Raw genomic sequence first — 23,947 nt, forward strand, 5'->3', positions numbered from 1 at the left:
ATCGCTCGATTACTAGGTTGACGAGCCCTGCCCGAAGCTTTTTACTGCGCTAGTGGCGCCATCTTGGCGGCTAAACTTAGAAACTGGCGCTGTTTTTTGGTCAGAGCCGTAGCGTTTGTTTGTTCGAACAAATGGATGCAACGAATAGAGGTTTAGTTTAGCAAACAAAAACACGATAATCATTCTACTGATTGGCACTTGAGTTGAACACAGTCAGCAATGCACGGTAAAAAGACATCCAAAAATGTGAACTATTGCTACGTTGACGGTTTTGTACGCGTTTTGTTTTAGGTGGTGTTTGTAAGATTGTAGCTGTTTTCCATCCGTACATTACGTACTGCCGGGTTGACAGCGTTTCATCAAGCTTGATGCTTCTCTCCACAATTAAATATAATATATCTTTTTGTTTCTATTATCACTACGCTACAAAGATTTGTTCCCTTAGATCATTTTGTTTTGTTTTTTTTTTGACACACTAGCGTGCAGTATTTTGTAAAGGAAAGAACAGTAATCGGGCCTAAAGGTGGATGCGATTATCTGCGCGTGGGACATTGCTGAACGGAACGACGATAAACTGCTGTTTGGAGGTGAGTTTTGTGTGACATTCTTTGCTCTTATTTTGCTGCCCGAGTGCAACAAACAATAAAGTTCCCCACAACAGTTAATACTAGAACGAGTGAACCACGTCATCAAGGTTTTTTTCTTGCCGAGGAAGAAGCGATCCAAACACCTTCAAGGCGTTACTTTGCGATGCAAGCGTTCGAGCGGTTATGAACGGTTGGGATGAGATATTTTTAGTCGCTTATTATTGCTCAATTGGCAGTAGTACAAAATCGAACGTGTAGATAATATACGTGTGACGTAGCTAGGTGTAATATGGTGTGACTGGTAGCGAGCCGTACCGCGATGGAGTTGCTTTCGAAGCATTCCATCGAATACGCACCCTGCTAGCGTAATTTGATAATCCGGCACGTAGCTTTACGATGTTATTATAATACTCGCAGCGATCTGAGATGTGATCTTTATCACGCGATCATATATTTACAGATGTACAAGAACCGTTCTTTAACAATCCCTTTACTTAGACCCTTGGATTAGACCTAATACCGATTTTGTTTCTCGACAATTTGATCACTGAGATCATCAAGAATGGTATGCCACTGTGTACGCTAGCGCGATAGAGTATGAGATTTAAATTGGCCTTTGAACAAGTGAACAATTTGGATGTAACGAGATTCTTAGTAAGCTGCCATAAGCGGCGCGTACCCTGAAAGAGATTCATTTCGATATCAAAAAGCTCATAGATGACGATAAAGAGATTACGCTTTACGAACAAACACGAACCGCTTTGCAAAAGTGGTCTTAACGATAAAAAAAAAAAACATAAACACGTAGGCAGCACAAAGGAAAGGGAAAACAATAAAGATCTATGTAAAATTGGGTGCTCCTAACGGTGGATAAAATATTGCCCCCCTATGGCTTTTCCCGTATTGCAATAGAAAACACACGAAACGTTTGCATATTAACGTTTTTTTGTTGTTGTTTGGCGCGTCGAGAATGCACGCGACCCGCTGTTGGAAGAGGTGTGTGTGGTGTATGTGTTGTGAGGGGGGGTGTGTGTTTGCTGTGTATGAACGTGTGTCCTGTTGCTCTGTTCTAACCCGCCCATCGCAGGCCATCCTCGACTGCAATTAGAGATTCCGTTGCGCTTATAGCTGGTGACGCGGGAGCTACAACGCGGGGTTTTTTTTTGGGTGTGTTGAGAATGAGTCTTTTGTATCTCCTCGAAAGACTTCGGTGTCCCACCACGGAGGGTCGTTGGCGCACGATCGCTTTGCGCCACTGGAACACCACCGTAAAAGCCGTACCCGCTTAATCAATCATCAGCTCGAAGTGGACCGATCCCAATCGTTCGTGCCGGTCGTGCTTGATGTTGCGGGCCCAGGCTTTGCACTCGACGTTGATGATGATTCCACCTTAGAAAAGGAGATTCCAACAGGTAAGATATATTTGTTCCAATAATCAGGAGTTTCTAGTTCGAGTGATTAAGTTCAAGGCAACTCTGGACACTTTTCAAGTTGAAGTAAAATATGCGGGAGTAGATGTGGAATCTTCTCACCTTTCCTGAGCTTTTGGAAGGTTACTGGTGTCTCAGTTGAGTGTTCTTTTTACATAATCATCTTTCATATCGGACAAGTCCTAGATATTGAGAAAGATCGAACATCTTCCTGTACATCTACTTCAACTTGATAAGAGTCCAGCAATAGTTCCAACTGTACCGCTTGAACTCAAAAACTTAGCAAAGCACATCACCGCCTGAAGGTACTTACGAACTGGCCGCTCAAAGTGCACCGCAACCAGCGGGCTCAGGTATCCTTCGGAGTTTTCGTACGGATAGTAGTAGCCGGGGAATCCGCGTCGCGGATAGTACTGGATCTGTCCAACATTCTCAATATCGGCCGCATTTTCACCCTCGCACGTTACCCACACCGTGTTCATCTGCAAAATGGAAAGAAACGCGCAGTCGGTGCAGTGCTGCTTGTACAACGCAGGGTACCTGCCTTCCCCTTCTTACCGTGTGACTCTCCTTCTGTTCCTTCTCCTTGATGTACTCCTTCAGCTCGTTCGGCATGTTGTTGGGCAGGCTGGACGATTCATTGTAGAACTCCGGCACCCAGCCATAGATTTTGTTCAGCTTCAGGAATATGCACGGTGCACTCTTGTGATAGTTGTAGTGGTTCTCCAGCGTGCACGGCCCGTACTGCTTGATGTCCACGTCGCACACCATGCCCTTCGGCGGTGGCTGATTGTATTCGCAGTTGTAGATGTTCTGACCGCGACCCGACACCTGGCCGGGTGTTCGGTAATCTGGAGCGGAACGGAGGGTGCAAATTGGTTTAACCATTAGGACGATTTCGTAAACGGCATTATATCCCTAATTGTTGACTACCGAAAAAAACCCCTCCCAGAACGTATGGTGTCCCAGGTGCCATTCAACCGTCACGAGAAAAATAAAGCAGATCACTTGTTAGCTTAGGACACGCTGGGAACAATGTCTAAATATAAATATATTTCACATTCAGATCCGACACAAATCTCAGCACGAGACAGATGACGTCCTTCTCTTAATTGGGGAGCAAATATTGAACGGGGAATGGGGTAAGGGAAGGGAGTGAAGAGATTGAGTGTCAACGAAAAAAAAAAACAACTCCCCGCATGATACTGGGAGCTGAATTAACAGAGCCAAAACAAGGGAATAGACCGTGCATAAAATATCGTTCCATTGCGATCATGTGAGCTCGGGAGTTTGTTGGTTTTGTTGGGTGTGCTTTGCTTCTCACGGTCTCACCCAGGAATTCTACCTCCATCAATAGCTTCTGCTTCTATCTTTGCACCTTCTTCTGATTTTCTGGCCGTACCAGACGTGTGTATCTTGGTACGTACCCCTTCCCAGCAGTGGACACTCTCAACTCGATCGGGGTGTAAATGTCATAAACAATACGAAAATAGAAATACGCTGCTTCACTTCAATGCTCCTACTGTTTACGCGGTACCGTCTCCTAGACCGGCACGAACATGAACAGCTGGCACCGCTCCATTGGTCCATTATTTTATTAATTAGTTCGCTGTTTTAAGCGAAATATCATGCGAGTGTAGCATGTGCCCGCTCCTCAGCATGGGCCCCGTTTGCGTCGCCTGAAAAATAATACCGATCGTGAAATAGCATGCAGAGCTACGTGCACCCATCATAAAAACCCGGATCTGCCCGGCTATAATCTGCCCCCACACCATGTCTGCTTTACGAGCTGATAGAGGTACCTGTCGTAGAATGGGGGTTCTTACCTTCCAGAAATTTGTCCAACGCATCCGTCCACATCTTGTAGTTCTTCTCGTCCGTGCCCTTGTACCAGATCAGCGTGCTCTCGACATTATCCTCCGACGGTAGCGGACGGAAGCCCAATCCTGCGTGGAAGAGGAACAGCAAAAGTAAATACACACAAAAATAGAAATACCACAATAAGCAGAAGTAAGGCGCACTAAATCTAACATTTAATCGTATAAAACACTCTCTCTCCGTCTTCTGTTCCCATTCGCTTCGCGACATCAGCTCGGCGTATCGCCCTTTAATAAAGTCGTCCTTTTTTGTTTTGTCGTCCAAAAAACACGACCCTCCGGATATGAACCACTGGTCCGAATGGTCGGCGGTACGAAGGAATTACCATGCACAATTTATGGCGGATCGGACGCGCAGAAGAGCCCAACCACGGTGAAGCTTTCCCGACCGTACGGTCGTTACTATCCGGAAGTACCGACGCGTAGCGAGTAGCATGTCCGTGTGTTTTTTTCTTTCTTTCCCTCCCCAGTGCAGCCGTACGGTTCAGCTACAGCATCCGAGAAGAACATCATCAAAGGGCCGCTGTGGCGTACGTGCGTTCTTTGTTGTGCCTCCGCCAGGGCGAGCCTTCGTGCCGGGGGATTTTTTGTGCGTTCTACGCAGGAAATGGGGCAAAATGCCTTCTGCAGTACGTGCGCTGTGTGTGAGGGGGATGGTTGAGAACCGTTTGATGGTGGAAATTCTGTGCGCAGGAGCATCGCCCGCGTCAAGCGTAGTTGTACCAGGCAGAAAGGCTACCATTTCTGGTTCCTGCAAAAGTAGGTTAATTTCCCTTTCTTTGTGCTGTGTGGAAGCTTTACGCACCGGGATTTTCCGGGCCCGCTGGTTTGTTTTTCTTCACTGTGCACGCTGATAGCACCCTGCAGAACGCTGCTGGCTCAACACCTGTGCGAGTAATGGGAGCAGAAAAGGAAACATTGAACCCGCATTGTGCACACATTTCCGTGCCCTTTTGTGGTAGGTGTTTCGGTAGCAAAGACCAGTAAAACCCCAATGATTCTTCCGCCTTTACGACCCATTGCCAAATCTTATCCGTCCGGGTGTGAAATTTCTGCAACCCCCAGCCAAGCGCTTATCGCTTTGTGTAGCGCGAATGATCTCCGGAAAGGAAATTCAATCACGCGACACTCGTCCGAATTGAATGATCAGCTGCATTCCAATTCCATTTTGGCACTCCAAAAAACAAAACCGAAAAAAGAAAATGCCTCCCCGAATGGCTCAATCGTGTGTTTTCATATCAATTTGCTTAGTGTTTCGCCCGAACCGGCTGATTCTACTGATTTCTTGCTAGCAGCAAAAAGCTTTCACCAATGCTTAAACGGTAATCGGTGGAGGGTTTTTTTTCTTCTCCCATTCATCCTTCGTTTGGCAATGTCAGAAGTACAGAAGAACACCCCCGTTGCGTTGCTTTGTGCATTCGAAATGAAAGTCAAATGTAAATTTATGCTGCGACGCTGTGTGGCCTTTGCTGATAAGAAAATCCTTTCGGGTGGGATTGTATCGGTAAGGAATCAAACGTCCCCCCTACCCCGCCCGGGATGTCACAAAAGAAGGAAGAAAAATACTTTTGAAAAAGTTTGAAAAATAAAAATATTATTCAGTTGAAGTACTGCAAAGGCAAGACAAAATAAAAACCGCGGTGGGACGCTAACTTTCATCGCAAATTTGGTGTTTTGAGAGTGGAATATGAAATTGATTTTACATTTATTATGCAGAAAGTTTTGTATGACTAATGTACACACAGCTAAAGTTTGCAGAAAAAGATGTCTAGAGTGGAGTTTTGAAGCTTGAACAGGGCTTGCAGACATCTTTTCGCTGCTTTTTATTTGAATTTTGCCTTGAAGAAGAAATGGAGCTAACAGTTATATTTAACCATGAATATGCATCACTCTCAACCACACTGTGTGCAATAAGTGCATTTCAAACTCATTTGCTAAACAAATTTGACTGATTGGCATGCATAATGGGGGGGTGTCCGAGTCGTGACGGTAATGGTTTGGTTTGCTGCCGTTCGGGAAATTATTCCCGGGTAATACTGCTCTCGCGCGTTCCGCTGCTAGAACAATGAGCCATTTTGCGGCTCGCTTCATTGACAATAATGCCACAACGGCAGCAGCATCACATTACATCCTACAGCCGGTTTCTGTGTTGTATCCTTATCGCGAGCGCACCACCTCGCGGAATGAAACTGTTTTCCACCATTTTTTTGTTTGTTCGTGTCTTCTCCAAACCACACACCATTTTGTGGTCACATCACGCGTAACACTTACGGCGTACCGCGAATATCACATTTCAGGGTTGCCCCGTGAGCAGACCGCGGCTGATTACGATGTGAAATAATTTGATCGTCAGCTTCCTGCCATTATGCAACGCCACCAATTGAACGTGAAACGTCCTCGTCCGTCATCCGGATGCTGCTTCGGCAGACCTTGCCGCGTTTGCAACAAATGGGCAAAAATATAACAAAAAAAAACTGGAAGAATTCATTCAGAGATCACATTCAAATGCGTGATCAGTGCGGGAGTTTGTTGAGCGGTACGTTGAGCATTAAATTTATTCTCGATCGTAATCGTACGCGGCAGCGTGCGAGTGCTCATAGGTATTCAAAACTCACCAATTATTATTCTGGCGGAAATGGTTTTAATTAAAAATTAATCGCTATTATCTTGTTACATGAGCGCAATTTAAAGATCTCCTCAAGTAGAAGTTTCAAACGTTTACATATTGAAATTACTCCGGCAGCTAACAGGAGATCAGCTAAATTTATTCTAAATTTATAGCCCCTTTTTTGGCACGTTGATTGATCGTTTGCCGAATGTCCGAATCTTCGCAACAATGGTTGATTTGCATGAGAAACGGCGTCCAGTTAATCGCACACAGCGCACGGGGATCATTTTTCTTCTGGGCTCGTTACGTACGGGCCCGCCGGGTAGCGCACAATGTCACACGGTGACCTCGATACAGGTTTTCTCGTATGGAAAAGCGTTCAACCATGACGGTAACCGACGGCAATCGCGTACCGGCCACCATGCGTGATCGCAATCGTGCACATATCCAATGGAACGGGCGCTAGACCTGATCCTCCGGACCTTGCCCAGCCATACCCTACCGCAACCTCCTCCCCCCCCTCCGGGGCCCAACAGCACTGACCTGTCATTGATGAAAATTCGCTAAAATTATACCACCCGTTTAGCTAATTATAGCTCCCCGTTTCGTCGCACGGTACGGAAGCAGGTCAGCGTGGCTGTGGGTGGATGGGTGGGGACCGGGCAGGAACTACTTAAGGGATGCGGGTGGAGATAGGGTCGCCGGTTTTTTGTTAAAAATACTCCCAACGATCCCTAGACCGATGCGCGGATCAAGGCGACGACGGCGAACACATAAAAATGAAGATCTACGCTTAGCGCGTGCTAATCGACGGTAACTCACCTGGATTGGTGCCGATCAGTGACTGGTCCATTTGCCATTTGGGAATGCGGGGATCCAGTGTCTGGAAGAAGACCCACATGCACACAGCTACCAGCGCGGCTAGTACGCTGTAGAAGACGATGTAGAACGTGCCGATCTTCGCTGTAAAGAGGAAAACAGATAGAATAATAGTGAGTAATCGATGGAATATGCCGCGCATAAATCAATTTGTTAAGTCTCATGTGTTACTTTAAACGTTCAGCAAACATTTGCATTTTTGAGACTCATCCCTCACATCCTTCACATGATTTGGCATTTTTTTTTCCTTTGCCGGGCGCTTCTTGTCATCAGTAGCTAACGACTCGTAACGGACGGAACATAGTGGTACGGACAAAAAAAAACGCAACGCTTTGTCCGTTTTGAGGTTAGGGACGTGAATTGCATCGAGCTAGTGGATCACCTTTGACAGGTTCTAGTGGGGGAAGGGGGAGGGGGGGCAGCCTTGGTTCGCTCGATCACACCGACACACTAGACATTCACTTGGACGGAAAGGATGTACCACGTAAAGGGGGGGAGTTGTGGTGCGGGAAGGGGTGTTCGTTCATGAAGGCTTCCATACCAGCATGCGGACAGAGTGTTACGATACCGCACAAGGTGATCCCCGACATATGGACGAAGTCACTTTCATCAACTTGCGGGTAGCCCCTGTGCAATTGAACAACTACATAACGAGCCTCGGTACGGTGAGCTTTATCTGGTTGGTTGGCAAAAAATATGCGAATATTAATACCAAATAGCACGAACAAGCATTCGGTGGCCTTCTCGCATGTACCGTCAGTCTCGTAAACGGATATGGTAAATCTAAAATTATACCAGATATATGTCGCCTCCCGTACAGTCGCAACTCTAGCACGTTTGACGATGGTTGAAAACTCGAACAAAATGTCAATCGTTCACACGGCAACAACAGGTGCATCGATGCACATGCAGGGTTAAAAATACAGATGTGCAAACCTACCCCCTTTTTGCAAATGCATCGAACCGTCCTGCGGTATCAATGCCCAAAATAAGGGAAGAATATTTCCTTCAGCTCCTTTTCCTCCACACTAAAATCAAAATACAACCTTCCTGGCCCTGGAAGGGGTTTTCCAATTTCCTTTCAATGGGGGTGGGGGGGTTAAAACCCCGATCCGGCAAGGGGCACGGTTTGGGTTTCGGTGATGGATGGATTTGGATAACATGACACCGAGAAACATTATCCATCCAATATGCTGACAGCTGCTGTCGTTGTCAATTTGCGGACATTCGTGGAAAAGTGGTGAGACACAATTTGTTTATTTATGGCATTGGTCCGACACTGTCCGACCACTTGTTGAATGCGGGTTTGTCACGCGTAGAGACATCGTGGATTTGTAGATAATAATGAGTAAAGGTAGGGAGTTTTCTAACTTTAGTAACTTTGAATGGATTTACCGCGATATGGAATGTTTCTAATTTCATTTACCCAAAAGTAACTTTACGATTCACCCATCACACTTCCAGCTCCCGGGGTATGATACCACCTGTTTGTAAAGGGGTTGGAACGATCGAGTGATCGCGTAGATACGCACACACCTTAACACGCTGCAAAGCGTGTTCTTTCGGTGAGTCACCGGGAGTACAACTACAGACACACACAACAGAGGAGAAGAGAACCGGTAAAATTGTATCGTACCTGAACCAACACACGGCCAGCGATGCCAGACAGAAGCAATAGAAGAAACGAAACAACAAACAAACAACCCCCTGACACATTTCCCAATCCCGGTCGCGCGACCGATGCAATTCGGCAACCGGGACGTGGGATAAGCAAGGCGGCAAGCTGTTGGATATGGGGTGGAAAATTAAAAACAAAAACATCGTGCATAGCCGCCCATCGCTCCAGAGAGACACGCACACAACTGTCGGTGGACGCAGATGGTTGCCATGCGAACGCGTGGCCTCCCCATTCATACATTTAGCCCACCCTAAAACTATGCTGCACGGTGCAGTAAAGAAAGACAGGGGCACACACAAAAAAAAACCCACATCATTCCACCGCCGGAACGCGTTGCGCGTGTGTCAGTGTGAACGGCGTGTGGAGTGTTTAGAGTACCGCACCCTAGAAGCTGAATAAACCCTCCCCTTCGGACCGTTCGCGACCCAGTAGGTCAGGTCTCCCTTGAGAGGTTTTTGTGTTCGGTAGTCTGCCACCCGCTAGTCCCCCCCCCTCCCCCTCCACAAAAGGGCAAACAATTCGCGAACCGCCAGCGAGGGGAATCGAATCGAATTAATTAATCAAGATTGAGTTTCATAATAATTGCACCCCCGAACACAGAGCACTCCTCCGGATCGTTCGGTCATCCCCGGATTGGGAGCGTCACGGGGTTAACTTGAAGATGACTGTTGGCGGGTCGTGACCTCTAGAATGGGAATTGGTTCTAGCCGCTTTATTGGAGGCCGCTTGTAAGGCGGCGAAGTGTCAAATTGGAGCAGTTTGAAGCATGATGCCCCGGGTCTCGGGTACTGTGCCTGAAGTTGGCGTGCTACGCAAGGGCAGCCGGGCATTGTGATTTACGATTGGCATTTTCTTGTTTCCAAAAAAGGCTTAACGGACTAGCCTCGGCGCTAACAGAACCCAAGAACACTGCTGATGATGAGCAACGGAAGCCAATTTTCGGTTTTGATAAATGGAATGGGCTCATATTTATATACGTTTCTTTTGCGCTCTCAGCCACGAGAAGCAGCGGAGAACAAGCCGAGCGCTGATATATGATGTTTAGCAACTAAAGGCAAAGGATTATCTCGACCGTTATCGTTATGGTGTCCTATTATTTACAGGATTTTTTTTTGTTGACAGATTCTTTTTTTATGTTTGTGCTGTGTTGGTTCTCTTTCTTTCTTTCGGCATTTAATTGACCTTCAAACGATGTTGAAGATGCTGTGTATCTGTTTGCAAGAACCCCGCGATTCGCCTTTCGTACGACCAGAACTCGCGTTCCACTACCACCTCCATCGGGTTGCATTATTTCTCAAGGTTTTTCACTCAAGATTTTCCAAACTCGGCAGTCATTGCTCAAAACATTGGTGGCCTAACGGTGGTCATTGGTGGCCTAACGGTGGAGGTCGAGGCCTACCACTACCACCTTGCTGATCGTCAGCCTGATCATGAGTTTTGCTAATGAGAAATGCACAGCAAAAGATACACGTATCGGTGGTGTGGACGGCTGCCGTTGCTGCTGCACGTGTATAGGCACTGTGATAAGCATTTACAACCGTTTTTTTTTCGCCAACCCCGACATGATTGCGCGCGGAAAACGGACGGTGACGGTGTGTTTGTTTGCGGTCCGGTGTACGGGTGGGTGGAAATTGTGTTGGAATTATAAATTTAAACGCTGGAACGCGGAATGCAACGCGCGTGTCAAAAGTGGCGCGGTAAATGCAACCTGATAAGAGATGTGTGTGTGCCTTGCAAACAGTGGTGCGAAGCGTATGGAAAGTGGAGACTATTCGGCAGTTTGTAGAAGTGTCTTCCAGAATTGTGGCGTTTGGGGTTTAATGACCCGGTTTGGCGTTTATAGCTCGTATTTGCATGCCATTAAAAGGGATCTGTTTATACTCGGACCAATTTTTATGAGGTGCTATTTGGGAACCATAAACGCTTTAACATAAACAGCCAAACCGCATTTATTGCATGTTTGTGAAGCTCTGAGGTGTTCAATAAAGTTTGATTATATGTAAATAAATAATAATAAAGCGACAGATTGAAGTTCTAAATTCTCGTTAACATCAGTAAAAATCCACGCAAAGTAAGTCGACTAATTATTTCGTCTTCATCGCAACGACAACCTCAAGAGGTCTAAGGCCTGCCATTGCTGGTGTTCTTTTACTTTAAATCAGTCCTGCGAGCGGTGGATTGAGCGGGATGGGATTTCCAATTTACGCTACCAATACACCACCGGTCCGCCCCATGATTAATTATTTAGCGAGTATTTATTCGTCCACTCAAACTATTCTTCCAAAATCTCAGCATCAAAGTAGCTGTATCGTATTTTTCTATATCTCATCACTGATTAAATAAGCTGAGGTTAATCTCATTCTCCCTAGGCGTACAATCACAGTGAAACATCATTTTCACTCACTTGGAATATCGTTTCCAGATCAGCAACCTCTCACGATCCCGAACGATGGGGAGTTTTCGCGTAGCAATTCGACAAAAATATGACCCGCAAGAGAAGATTTTAGTGTTCCAAACCGAGAAGTTTATGGACATCTCAATGAAAGCAATGAAGCTGTATCTCAGTTAAAATTGAAGTATCTTTCTCACTGCCCGGTCATGAGACGGTATGTTTTCACTCAACCTGATGGATTTATCGCCGTGGATGGGCTACTGGTGCGCTGGTTACAAATGAGCTAATGCTAGTGGTCGTTGCGAGCTAGCAAACGTTCGTTCGACCATATCCATCAAACAGAACACGCTGGATTGTGTAAACATCCAGAACTCGGTGGTGAAACATACCTTCTCTAATTTCTAATGCGGTTTAATTTATCTCCCGCCGAACACCCGAACCCTTAACTCTCTCCTGCGTCACAACAAGCGCACGATGCCCTTGAGGAAGCGATGAAGTGTGTTTGTGTTAAGGTTTCTTCATCGCAAAACACCGGTTATTGTTTTTTTTTTCTTCTGCGTCTTTAACTCTCGGCCAGGATTCGCCAAAGGTATGTAGACGCCGTGGACGACCCTCAACCGGCAAGGTATGAAGGATTAGAGGGGATTCCCTCAGCGTAGTTTGCGTTCTCCGTTCCGCCACAAGAAAACAGGTTTCGCCCAACGAAAGGAGTAATGGTGTACCGCATGTGGCGAAAAAGTCTACATCAATCCTCACACACTTCGACACAGCCAAGGTGGTGAAGATTTGAGGAGCGAAAAAAAAAAACACCCCTATCCCCTATTTAGGGTGGTAATCCATGCTGCATGGCATGGCATTTCGCTCGCGCTGATAAATATCTTTCGAACCGGTTTATCTTACCAAACGATCGGCTTAAAGCCTTGCCATTTTGCAAATGGTCCGGTGGATTCATGCATTCCCATGTTTGTGGTTTCGTGTTTGGGGCTTTCTTTTTTATTGTCAGCTGGAACAGCTGAAGAGCGATTAATTTATTGCATAATCAAACAAAAGGAATATATTACATCGATTGGAAAATAACAAATAATGGCATGTATATTTTCCGGCGACGCGAAAAATAACACCCTGTTCTTGGTTGGGTTCATTGTTGAAGGATGAAAATGAACCAGTTTACTCGAGCAAACTCGAAAAGAGGTGCTCCTTCCAATCACTTTTATCAACACAGCCCGTCCGTTTGCTCAAAAGCACAACTCGACGATTCGTTCGACCATGCCCACTCAGGACCCAGAACTCGGAATTGCTCCGGATGTCGTCCGTCTTTACTTTTGCACTTCACGCTGTAGTAAGCGTTCCCCGGGTGGGTAGCAGAACCGTATTGTTTCGTACCGTATTGACACGGGCTGTTATAAAATCTTTGCGAAAACTCTCCAGCAAACGCTAGAATTGCAGCAGCACGGACACATTCGGTCCAACCTTTACACTACCATGGACCAGGAGCCGGTGTCGTCCCTAATGCCGGCTCCGAATAGGTAATAACAGTAAGCGAAAACGACTCGACTCGGTAATTGGGTGCCGTAATGGTCGTTAATGATATCGGAATACAGTCGACGCTACGGGGCCGGACGCGTAACGAGTGTTTGGGGAACCGTTTAGACCGAACCCTGACGTATGCGCTGGCCGGGGCCCGGTCGTGGATTCGGGTTTGGGCGCGTGCGGCGTATCTGCGGCCCCATCTGAGTGTCACCTGAGAGTGATCAAGAAGGCGTGTGTATCGTGTATCTTTCAAATCGATTCAATTTCTTACGTAGCATCAATTTAATGATAAGACCTTTGTTGCTGTATGTCCGTCTGTAAAATTGAATTAAATGTGGAGCGATTATTGGTATAACGATCATTAGAATCTTAGCATGAGCCTTCGGAGAATAGCATATTTCGGTTCAAATCCAGACAGAACTGTGTGTCCCTCACATTCAGCTGTATGAGTTGCTTCTCCAGACTTACCCCAGGACAAGGCGTTGCGACCGAGGACGGTACCCTCGTTCGAGTTGTACAGGAACCGATGGAACGGAATCGGATCCGGTTTGCGGCGGACGAACGCCTCATGTTCGGGCTCCGGTACGGTGGTGGTAGTCGGCGATCGGGACTTGGACATTGTTGGAGAAATTACACCAAACCTAAACACACACACTCGGTTTCACAACCACACGCAATACTACGGAACAAATGATGTACATTGACCGATTAGAATGGATCAAAACGAGCGGAGGGCGTTATAGGAGGGAAAAAATACCACAGGGGAGAACAGAAGTACAAGGATATCTACCGTCAGGTAGGGCTATGACCACTCTAGCGATCATGAGCGGGGGTTAGGAACTGATCCAAGTGCAAATGTTTTTTTTTTCAGAGGGAGGACATTCTCACACGAATAAGAATGATTTTTTTTTGTCCCTTGTTCTTGCAGTCACGTCACTAACATAATATAGTGTGAGGCCCGCAAGGACTCACTCAAGGTGAATCAAGCGAATTCTACAAAAAACCACATCCACTCTGTCGAAGACGGAGTCCAAAATTAAACCATTTGTTCCCGCCTTAATCCTGGCACGGACGCACGCTAAAACTCACAAACGCGACGAGATGTTCTGCCGTTGTTATTGTTGGCGCTTGGTAAGAACGGAAAGGTGACAAGCCACCGCGCCGCGCTTGAGGCGAAGAACAATAATTTAAATTTACATTTTATTTCAGTTCCCCACACACGCGTTCGCGATATGCACGCACACATACACACAGCACCAGGTATTATGCTCACACACATCAGGAAAATAAACACGTTCGTGTGGATGTATGGTGGCCGTGCAGCACGCAAAGGGGAGATTTGTGTAAACCACTCAAACTATGTGTCGGCAAAGGGCGCGGCATTTTCGGGAAGCAGAACCGCAGACCGTTCGCTAATGTTCCGCCGTGGACATTACCGTCCCTGGGGAGATCTTTTTCGTCTGATCAAGGGACGCCAGGACTGATCACCTTGCGCCAGACATGCAGAGCTAATCGAACAGGTAACAAACGGGGCCGTGCAAGGGTACGTTGAAGGTGCGAGCGAGACGGAACGCTGGGACACGCTTGAAATCGAGGTGCGTTGGTAATGATCGATCGGTACCCGTAGCACACAACGCTTCAAGTGGCATCTTTAAACAGGTCTACCGCATCCACGCGCAGGTGAAGATCAAACAACTAGCGTTTTTTGTTTTACATTGGCATCCGACGTAAAGACAGGGGCGCACCACCAATTTTTGATATCGTCACACGAACGTAAGCGCGCCAAGCTCTGATTATGCTTATTTTTAAACGCACGAGATCCCGGGGCTTGGTTTTGAGACCAAGTGTAAATAGGCGCCCGCCCCATCAAAACCCGCCCTTCTCGATCCCCCCAGCAGCGCCCAACTGCAACCCTGAATCATGGCCAACGACACACTTTTAACTAAGGCGGGGTCGATGAGTTTCGAGCGGTGCACTGGCGGCGGGCCTTTTGCCAAAGCAGCTCAATTTTGCTAAATCGCGATTTTAAAGCGCACGCACTCACGCACCACCAACGGCGGGGGTTTTTTGGCCTTAGTTGCCGCTGTGTTGGTGGTTTTGGTGCTGCTTTGTTCAGTTGCACACCTGCAACTACACTGCGTAACAACACGTGAAGAAACTGTCGTGAGAAAACGATTTTATGTTTTGCAAAATGTATCACTTTGCCCGTCCGTTTGTTTGCGCTGCAAACGGTCACGATCACTGCAAAGTAAAACCCCAGCGCCTCGCAATATGCACTTTACTAGCGCCGGATTGAAACAATGGATAAATCGATCGCACACCGATTTGCGGAACACAATACTTGATCTCGTCAGCGAAGAGGGCCGATATAAACACACACCTTCCGAGGCGACCGACCGAGAAGAGCGTCTCTTCCGTACGAGGGTAACATATAAAAGTGTTTGTTTGACCCGGACGCTGTAGCGCACCGAAACATTATGCGCACTGTGCGTCTGCATATCGCTGTCGGTGGTAAAGTTGCGTTTGAGAAGGTGTGTAAATATTAAACCGGAACGTTGCAACCAGGTGACGAGTGGTTATAAATTGGTTTTTGTTCTGTTTATTGGAAATTTACCGCTTGTTTGTTACTAATACCATGACAAAGCAATAAAATATTCGTCAAAAACAGTTAGAATCACAGTTAGACAACAGTTAGATTAAATAAAAAAGGAAAATCATTCTGACATTCCGAACCGGAAACGAATATAAAAACAAAAATGAAGCATACCGGATTGTATTCCGCAGTCCCTAAATATGCATTCCAGAGAACACCAGGTACCTCGAATATCCGCGAAGCTCGAGTTTTTTTTAAAACATTGTTTGTCTTATTAATTGGATAAATGTCTTATTAATTGATCGAAAATAGATTTCAACGTTGCGTAGCACAATAAAAATTCTCAAATTCTATTTTCTATTTTCTATTTATTATTCTATTTTCAAATAGAAATGTAAAATTTAAAAAATCCTCGTCCGACGATAACCGTATGGACTTGGGTATGGACTTTAAGATGTAATGCGCAAGAAGACATTCACCATTCAAACAGGCCCTCAAGCAGTTTTATCCAATTCGGCCCTTGTACTTGTGTACCTTGTAGGTAAATTGAGTTTGACATTACCGTTCTCGGTTACAAATTTACACAGGTAACATCGTTCACAAATTTATGTAACTTTTGTGGTTATATGGCCTTTTAGTAATAATTTCTTTAGTAAAAGCAATTATTAATCAATGAAAGTGATATTTCCGTAAATCCACTTAAGTAAATTTATTTATGTTTAATATAGGCTCTTGTTTAGTTATATTTAAATGGTCTTTGAGACTTAAATGAGTTAAATTGGGAGACTTGAAATGTTTGTGTATTGTTTAACCTGCTTTATGCCGATGTGTTAACTATTGATTGAACGTCGTTTTCAACGTAACAGAGGTAGAAAGAAAAATATCGTTTTGCGATATGGATTTTCCCATAGTTCTTTACAAACAACATTATAGAGAGAGAAAGATATATATCTGCCAGAAAGAGAAGCAGCTTGACGAAGTTTGCCGAAGTGAAACGTGTAAAGGGCACAAGAAAGCTGATGTTACCAGTAACGTTTTCAAGCAAATAGCTCTTTTATCTTCACTGTGGCCCTTTGTTGTTTTAAATAGTGTGCAACCGTTGTTGCAGAGAGAATGAATGATATATTGTTAACAAATTTATAGAAAACTAGTAGTGGATGAAACGCATCGATATTTTTATTTTATTTGTGGATAGTTTTCTAATATCCAAAGATTTCCTGATATCTAAGAAATCAAATTTAATACCACTTTATGTTAAGATTTAATAAGAAAAGCTGTTGTTCTTATTTTTTTTCACTGTATATGTATACGACCGTTGATGGATGATGTTAAAAAAAATTCTAGAAGCTCACAAAAACTTAGGACTTAGTTTACAGCTCAAGAATAAGATATTATTTCTCAGGCGAACAAATATAATCGCATGAAGCCCTTCTGCTCTCTGGTTGATTGAAATAATTTTATATTCTCCGAACAGGTGGTTTTAAATTAATCTTGTTCTACAACATCATTTCTTAAAGTGTGCCTTACTTGCGCTACCCTTGCCTGCGTGGGGTTAGTCCCAACTTCAATAACGTACGTAACATCGTCATGTACCGATGTAAACCCATTTCGGGGCTGCTGTCGTTTGTTGGATATTAAAAGCAAAAATACCATTGCTTTCAATTGCCGCGTCAATGGGACAATGGGATAAACAGGGCAATAGCACCAGCCGGTCGTATCGGCCCCGAAACAGCAGGCAGCTTCCATTCGACGGTGCGCCAACCCTAGATCCTTTTCACTGCCGAAGCGCCAGCGCCGATGTACGGGAGTATAAAATTCCCAATACCCCAAGCCAACGGGTTTCCCTTTGCCCCAGCATCCATTATTCAAATGAAAGTAATTTCGCATGCACACCCATTCAAATGGTGGGATCACAACAAACGTCCAACGTGGGTCCGGTAGCACCGGTGGAATCGCTCCGCCGGGAGGTAAGGAGCATTCCGAGGTGCGTGCTGACCTGCTTTCCAGTGGCATTCGCTGGGCGTGCGGTACGGTTAGAACATGCTTTCACTATTTCGATTATTGGCACTGATAAGGGTCGAATCAGATGGGGTTGATGACAACTCTTTCCGTGTTTCGTGTCTGGTAGGTTTGGTCGAATGAGCTTGAAAGATGGAGTGGTGGATGGCATATTCCTACTACGCATGTTTCTGGCCCTTCCGTCCGATTGTCCCTTCTTCGTAAGAGGAATTCCTCCCGCATTGCTTCGACGCAGCCACAGAAGATGTCACACGCACTGTTGATTGTGCCATGTTTGCGAATATTTATTGGAGAACATAGAGAACCACGTGTGACAGCGGACTTTAAAGCCTTTTAATTGAGATGGCTATTGGTTCCGTTTTAGACCCCGTCGGGCATGAAACTGTTCGTAATATTTAATTTAAAAGCTAAACATCCTTCTTGATTATATTTCTAGCAATAACACAGACGAATGATACTTACACCAACTGGAGGGTGTCCGTCCGAAGATGGCACCCTCGTCCGGATTCCACAGGAATAGCTGGAAGTTCTCGGTCGTAGTCCGATTGCTCGGTGTTCGGTAGTACTGCTGGAACTGGTCGAACGGCTCTTCCACTGGTTTCGGCATGGTCGGTTTTTCAATGTGAAGCTGTTAACACTGCCACAAATGCACTGTGAGTCGCCTAATATGTTTCACCAAACCCGACACAATCAAAGAGAATACAAAATAGTAAGAAATTAGCCCTCCAAAATGCAGAGTATCGGAGAAGTTAAAACCGAACTATGTCTATTATTAATTGCATCCGTTTTGACCTTCATTGGAGGTTTACGGTGATGGAATACGCGCGACACGCACCGCACCATTGATTAACGATTTTATCTCTGTTATAACCCTTTTTGCATTGGGGTTTTTCTTCGGGGAAAGCATGGAAAAATGGAAAAGAAAACCGCACGGCCCCTGTTTCACTCACGATGATGTCATGATGTCCTACATTTAATTCGCATTGCTTAGCTGCTGGTGCTGCAGTGAAGCAGTAAACAGCAACGGGCGCGTCGGAAAGTCTCGGGCCCGAGGTACGATTGCTTCTGGCCAAACCTAGCCCAACGGGGAAGGGCACGCTGTGTGCATGATTCCAATGCTTTGAATGCAAATCACACACACTGGTTCGGAAGGGCAGGATGTCGCCATCCCAGCGGCAATCGCGCTCACAAGCCTTGCCGTTGCGTAAACCTCGCCTGATTGGCATATTGGATATCACAATCTGCTGTTACGAATTCTTGCTATCTTGCACTTGCACGTGGTACGATTTTTGGTACATCGAGATACTTTAACTTTTGGTCGAAACGGGATGTTGATGCATTGCTTGCTAAGACTATATATATTAAATTATTCATTATATGCTCTTATGAAGTTCATTTAAACACATCCACTTCACAGTTCGTTTGGCGATATTTTTAACAAATATTTCCACTTATTATACTGATGTGCTTCGACTTCTTCAGATAAAGAACCTGAGAACACACACATACACACTGGAAGCTTAATGCAGATAAGGTAAATCCTCTAAAGCACTGAAACACCACTCTAAACCCACCGATCGGCCAACGTCGTACGCGAGTGACGGCGAAATCGAAACCAAGACCGCTACAGGTTGCGCGAACGATCAAGAACCGACTGAAGACGTCTCGGTCACGGTGATCGTATCGGAAGTGTCTTGGCCTGCGTGTCCGTGGCGTACGCGAGCGAAGCTGGAACTGGAATCATACCGGTCCGTGGTCCGTGGTCTAATCCTGACCGTTAAAGCGGGGGGTGTAGCCGACAGTGCGCGTGGTTCCCCCGAACGTACGATCCTCAAGGGAAAGTGTTGGACCGAGTGCGGCGAATTCAGTGCAATCTTCTAATTTAGGAAATGTGCCGTACGATGATGAGCTTAAACGAGCGGTAATTTATTACGTGTAGCGTAGTGTGGTAGTGTTCGGCCTGGGAGGAGGTCTGGAGGATTTAGGGCAGTTTGGACAGGCATCGCTTGGAAGGCTACTATTTGTGCTACCGTTGGTTGGGTGGTTGGTGGGTGGTGTTGGGGGAAGGGATTACAGCGGGTTTGTGGATCATACCGGAACGTGATATTATCATCGTGTGTGCTTCACGCTGGAAGGCGATCGATGCAACAGGGAAGAATCGACAGTATTGTGCAACCCCGTTTCTAAGCCGTGGGGTTAATAACGATCGGTGACGGAGATTATCGCGAATGAATAGTCGAAACAGCTTCTCGGCTGTATTTGCTACTGATCGAGCGCCTGTCATTCATGAGATGTGTTTTTTTTTGATTTATTGTAACAGTTGCGTAACGTAACTAAGAATTGAGCGGATCATCAAGAGATTTGCATACAAAATGTATAAGTTTTTAATAATAAAATTTAAAGAATAATAATGTATCGAATACTGGAAGAGTTCAAACAAATGGTTGGTTTTATGACATTTTTGCCATACAACTAGACAACATCCGTTCGTTGGTCTCCCTAACCTAGGCATAGAACGGAATAGTACAATCAAGAGCACATGAATACCGAAAACCTCCATTCGACGTGGTTGATTGCATTCAGCGATGAATTCAAATTTCTCCACGCGTTACCGCATGAAGGCCACCGGTCCAGAACTATCCAACAGTTAGATAAGATTCGCGGCTGTCCTAGCTTCAAACTACCTTCAAACACCGGAGACACTTTAGACGGGTGAGCATAAATTTCCAGACCATCCGTAATTCACACTTAAACCGACGCGGCCCGCGCTGGTTGGACGACATGGCCATCCACCTACCACCAATGTGCCCGGTTCCCCCCCTGTGTGTGGCAAAACCGCCCTAGAACAGCACACAACCGGACGATGATGATCATATCAAACATGATGATGGTCCGTTTTGCGATACAATCGCCTTAAGTGAAATGTCTTTTCTTTTAATCTCACTAATCTCGAGCGACCTAGCGCGAGCTGCTGTGTGGTGTGCGTCCGTGTTGGCCGATGTGTGTGGTGGCACGGTCGCATACGCTGCCCGTTGAAGCAGGATGTGCTCATATTATTGACAATGGGTTTATGCATGTGCACACATTTGGTTTGTCAATAGGTGATTTCCGCTCCGCCCACTGCCACTGGCTCGGGACGGGCGGTGTGTCACCAACGGCTCTGGTCGCACTCATCGCGGAACGGACGACTAACGCGTGCCCGCTCGAACCTCAGCGCTGCGAGCGATGAATGAAAAGCAATCTGATCAATGAATGAACGATGTGTTCGAAGGGTTGATCGGTTGGGATTTATGATGCTTTGTAGAAGTAATTGAATTATAGCAGCGCTCGATGGATGGAAGTGGAGTATCTAATCGGAGGAAACAATGTTGCACTAAATGCATGATAATGTCTTTGAATTCCTGTAACACATATATTCTATAGCAAACATTTAAATGAATTTAAGCGAAAGAATAGCTTGGCTCCATTCCTAAGTTTTTCGTATTTTTCCCATTGAGGAATTAATAATTATTTAAATTAGCGCTGCATACATATGATAGCTAATTTGTGACAAATTTCCGGAAAATGGTAAGAAAGTATTCATATACCGTAAGTTCCAAAAGTTTTTCTAAAAATTTTAATCATAGCATTTTATTTTGAAAATAAATATAATATCATAGAAAATATCATAGTTATGTCACGCACTGTCCGATTTTGCATTGCAACCTCACGCACACTAACGTATTTCGCACTGCACAATGTGACAAATGTAACGCAATGCAAGGACAGCGTCGGTTAAAATTTTTGTTTTTCGTTATAATTCGCCTCTTAGAATATTAATTTATTAGATTTAATTTGATTAAATGATTTTAATTTAAAATTTTTATCAACTAATTTGTCTAAGTGTGAACTAAGAAAACTTTATAAGGAAAATTTCATAAGCTTGTTAAAAGCTTCTTAAAATACACACGAAATAATTCATAGAGTTAAGTTTTGTAGCTGAATTAATATAAAGTGAAAATACAGTCACAAACCATTATTTAAAACACTGTTGGATTTAAAACACTGTCGATGGAAATAAGTTGTATTTTCTACAACAAATATAAAAAGAACTGTAATCAATTCTGTGGAAATCGACTAGACATTTTGTTAAATTAATTGCCAAATTTAAAATGTAGAAAATTACAAGCAAAATTTGTGGCATACTGTCAGAAATCCTCTTAGTAAACTGCAATAACAAACTGGATAACTGATGGGATAACTGATGGAAAACTGATGAAACTTGTGGAAAACCGTTCACTATAACTTCGATCGTTTCTGTATAAGTTTGTTCTAACCGATCGTTGGTGATTTTAATGCATGGAAAGAAGCAAACTATATTTAATGGAAATTCCCTTCATTCAAGACCCGAATGAAAAATATATTCAAATAAATTAATTGTCATCAGTGAAATGATAATTGAACAATTAATTAAAATAATAATAATTACCAAAACAATTAAAATTGGTTCATAAAATAGTAAATTAAAACAGCATTCAAATGGACACATCGATGTACGCTCCAGCTTTCGGCAGCTTGTTTTTGGTTTCATTTTTAAATAAAAAATACTTTATTTTCCCCCATTTTCTTGCATTTCACTGCTCCTTGTAGGAGCGTGTACGAGTTGTGTGTGAGTGTTTGTGTTTGAATGTTGCCGTGTGACAGTGTGTGTGAGTGTGTATTGCTGTTCATATTAATCTCCTGTCTAATAGTAGCATTGAGAATAATCATCAGACCCCTTGCACTGGGTTCAGCGCGCCCAATGGTCGGGGTCTTGCTTTTACCCCGCGATCGTTCTTTGAACTAATAACCTTCCTATATATGATTTTTTAAGTTGTATAATAGTTAATATTAATGATAATCATATTACAGTGAAATGTATAATTATCATAAATATATTCGTTTTTCCATTGTTTTTTTTTTTTTTAACCCTTGCTGTTGTTTCGGAGCGTTCTGTGCTTGCTCTAGAGACTTTTAAGAAGTACAGCGTTCCACAGCAGTTCCGCAAACAGCTGACATTTGTGAACTCTCTTGCATACTGCTAGGTGTTTTTTTTAGTTAATTTCTGTGTTTTTTTCTAATCGGGTGTGTGTTTCGAGTATCTGGAACCGATCCCTTTCTCGACTCTGGTTTTTGCTAATTACCATTTCATTTCAGTTGCAACCGATCGGTTCGCTATTTTTTAGCAAAAAACCTAATGGCAATACTAATGGCAAACATTGAAAATTAACAAACATCGATAAAGCTTTCTGCAATTGTCTCCAAGTGTTATTTTTTTTCGACGGGAAAAGTTTTTGGTTTTAAGTGTTGTTTGATTGAAAACGGAGGATCGTTATTCCTTCGGGGTCGGATCGTTCTTCTAACACGCCGTAATGCCTTTTTACTCATCAATTTACCATATTTAATATACCATTGCGAACGGGATTGCGCATTAAACAACTTCGAGTTGGAATCACTTTCATCAGCACCGCACCGCATTTTTCTTCACATTTTCACCGTTTTACACTCGATCCACACTCAAATACACGACTCAGCCGTGTAACAGGCTGGGTGAAAAGTATCACATTATTTTGTTTTTCACATAAATGCACTATTGCACACAAAATATCGCCATCCCGTGTAGGAGGGGAGGGTCTGCTTTTGTCTAATACATTTTCTCGTGTCGGCTTTTTCCCTCTAATTATTTGCATTCTACCAGCAGTAGAGCACACTGACACGAATAAAGTGAAGTGAAAATTAATTATTTTTTAATTAGTTTTAAATTATTATTGACGTTATTAATTAAGCCAGACAAAAGGAAAGGAATTAAACTTGAGAAAAAAATAATAATGGTTAAACGCTGCACTACAAGTCATCAATTTTTCCTACACTGATTGCATCTCTTTAGTCAAGCTTTTTTCTATTTCTTAGACAGAAAAATGTCCAACTAATCGTTTTTCTTCCTTTTCAAAAGTTTGCTCAGCGCAGTGCAAAAGCCTAAACGCTCCAAATTGTCTCTTTTCCTTTCTTTTACCTTAAATGTACATTAATCTCTTCGTTAGTGGTTAGCCGGTCTCGCTGTTGTGTATTTTTATTACTTTAACTATTTGCTCCGTTCGATTGCATGTGGGTGTGAGTTCTGTGGAATAGCAATGGCTTCTGCTTTCGGTTTGGTTTTAGCTGGCAAGAGATTAAATGTTTGCTGTGAAATACGCTTCAACGCTCCCCTTCTCCCATTTCGATCCGCAATCCGAGCTGGGGGTTGGAGCTTTATGGATTGGTTTTGTTAGGGTTTGTTTTTTTCTCAACGTTTTAACGCTTTACTTACTTATCTTAATTAACTCCCATGTTTGGTTC

At 44.3% G+C, this 23,947-nt stretch overlaps 1 protein-coding gene across 1 annotated transcript; it reads right to left on the reverse strand.

The window, feature by feature from the left end:
• Positions 1-1,872: 1,872 nt before the first annotated feature.
• LOC128715602 (sodium/potassium-transporting ATPase subunit beta-2-like) lies at positions 1,873-13,600 on the reverse strand. The gene is made up of 6 exons (XM_053810511.1): positions 13,450-13,600; positions 7,325-7,465; positions 3,844-3,963; positions 2,576-2,868; positions 2,331-2,499; positions 1,873-1,976 (listed from the first exon to the last, which is right to left on the reverse strand). Exons 1-6 carry the CDS (start codon positions 13,598-13,600, stop codon positions 1,873-1,875), a joined length of 978 nt encoding a protein of 325 aa, XP_053666486.1.
• Between the last annotated feature and the right edge of the window lie 10,347 nt (positions 13,601-23,947).

The sequence above is a fragment of the Anopheles marshallii genome, chromosome 3 (assembly GCF_943734725.1).
Source record: "Anopheles marshallii chromosome 3, idAnoMarsDA_429_01, whole genome shotgun sequence".
Taxonomy (NCBI): domain Eukaryota; kingdom Metazoa; phylum Arthropoda; class Insecta; order Diptera; family Culicidae; genus Anopheles; species Anopheles marshallii.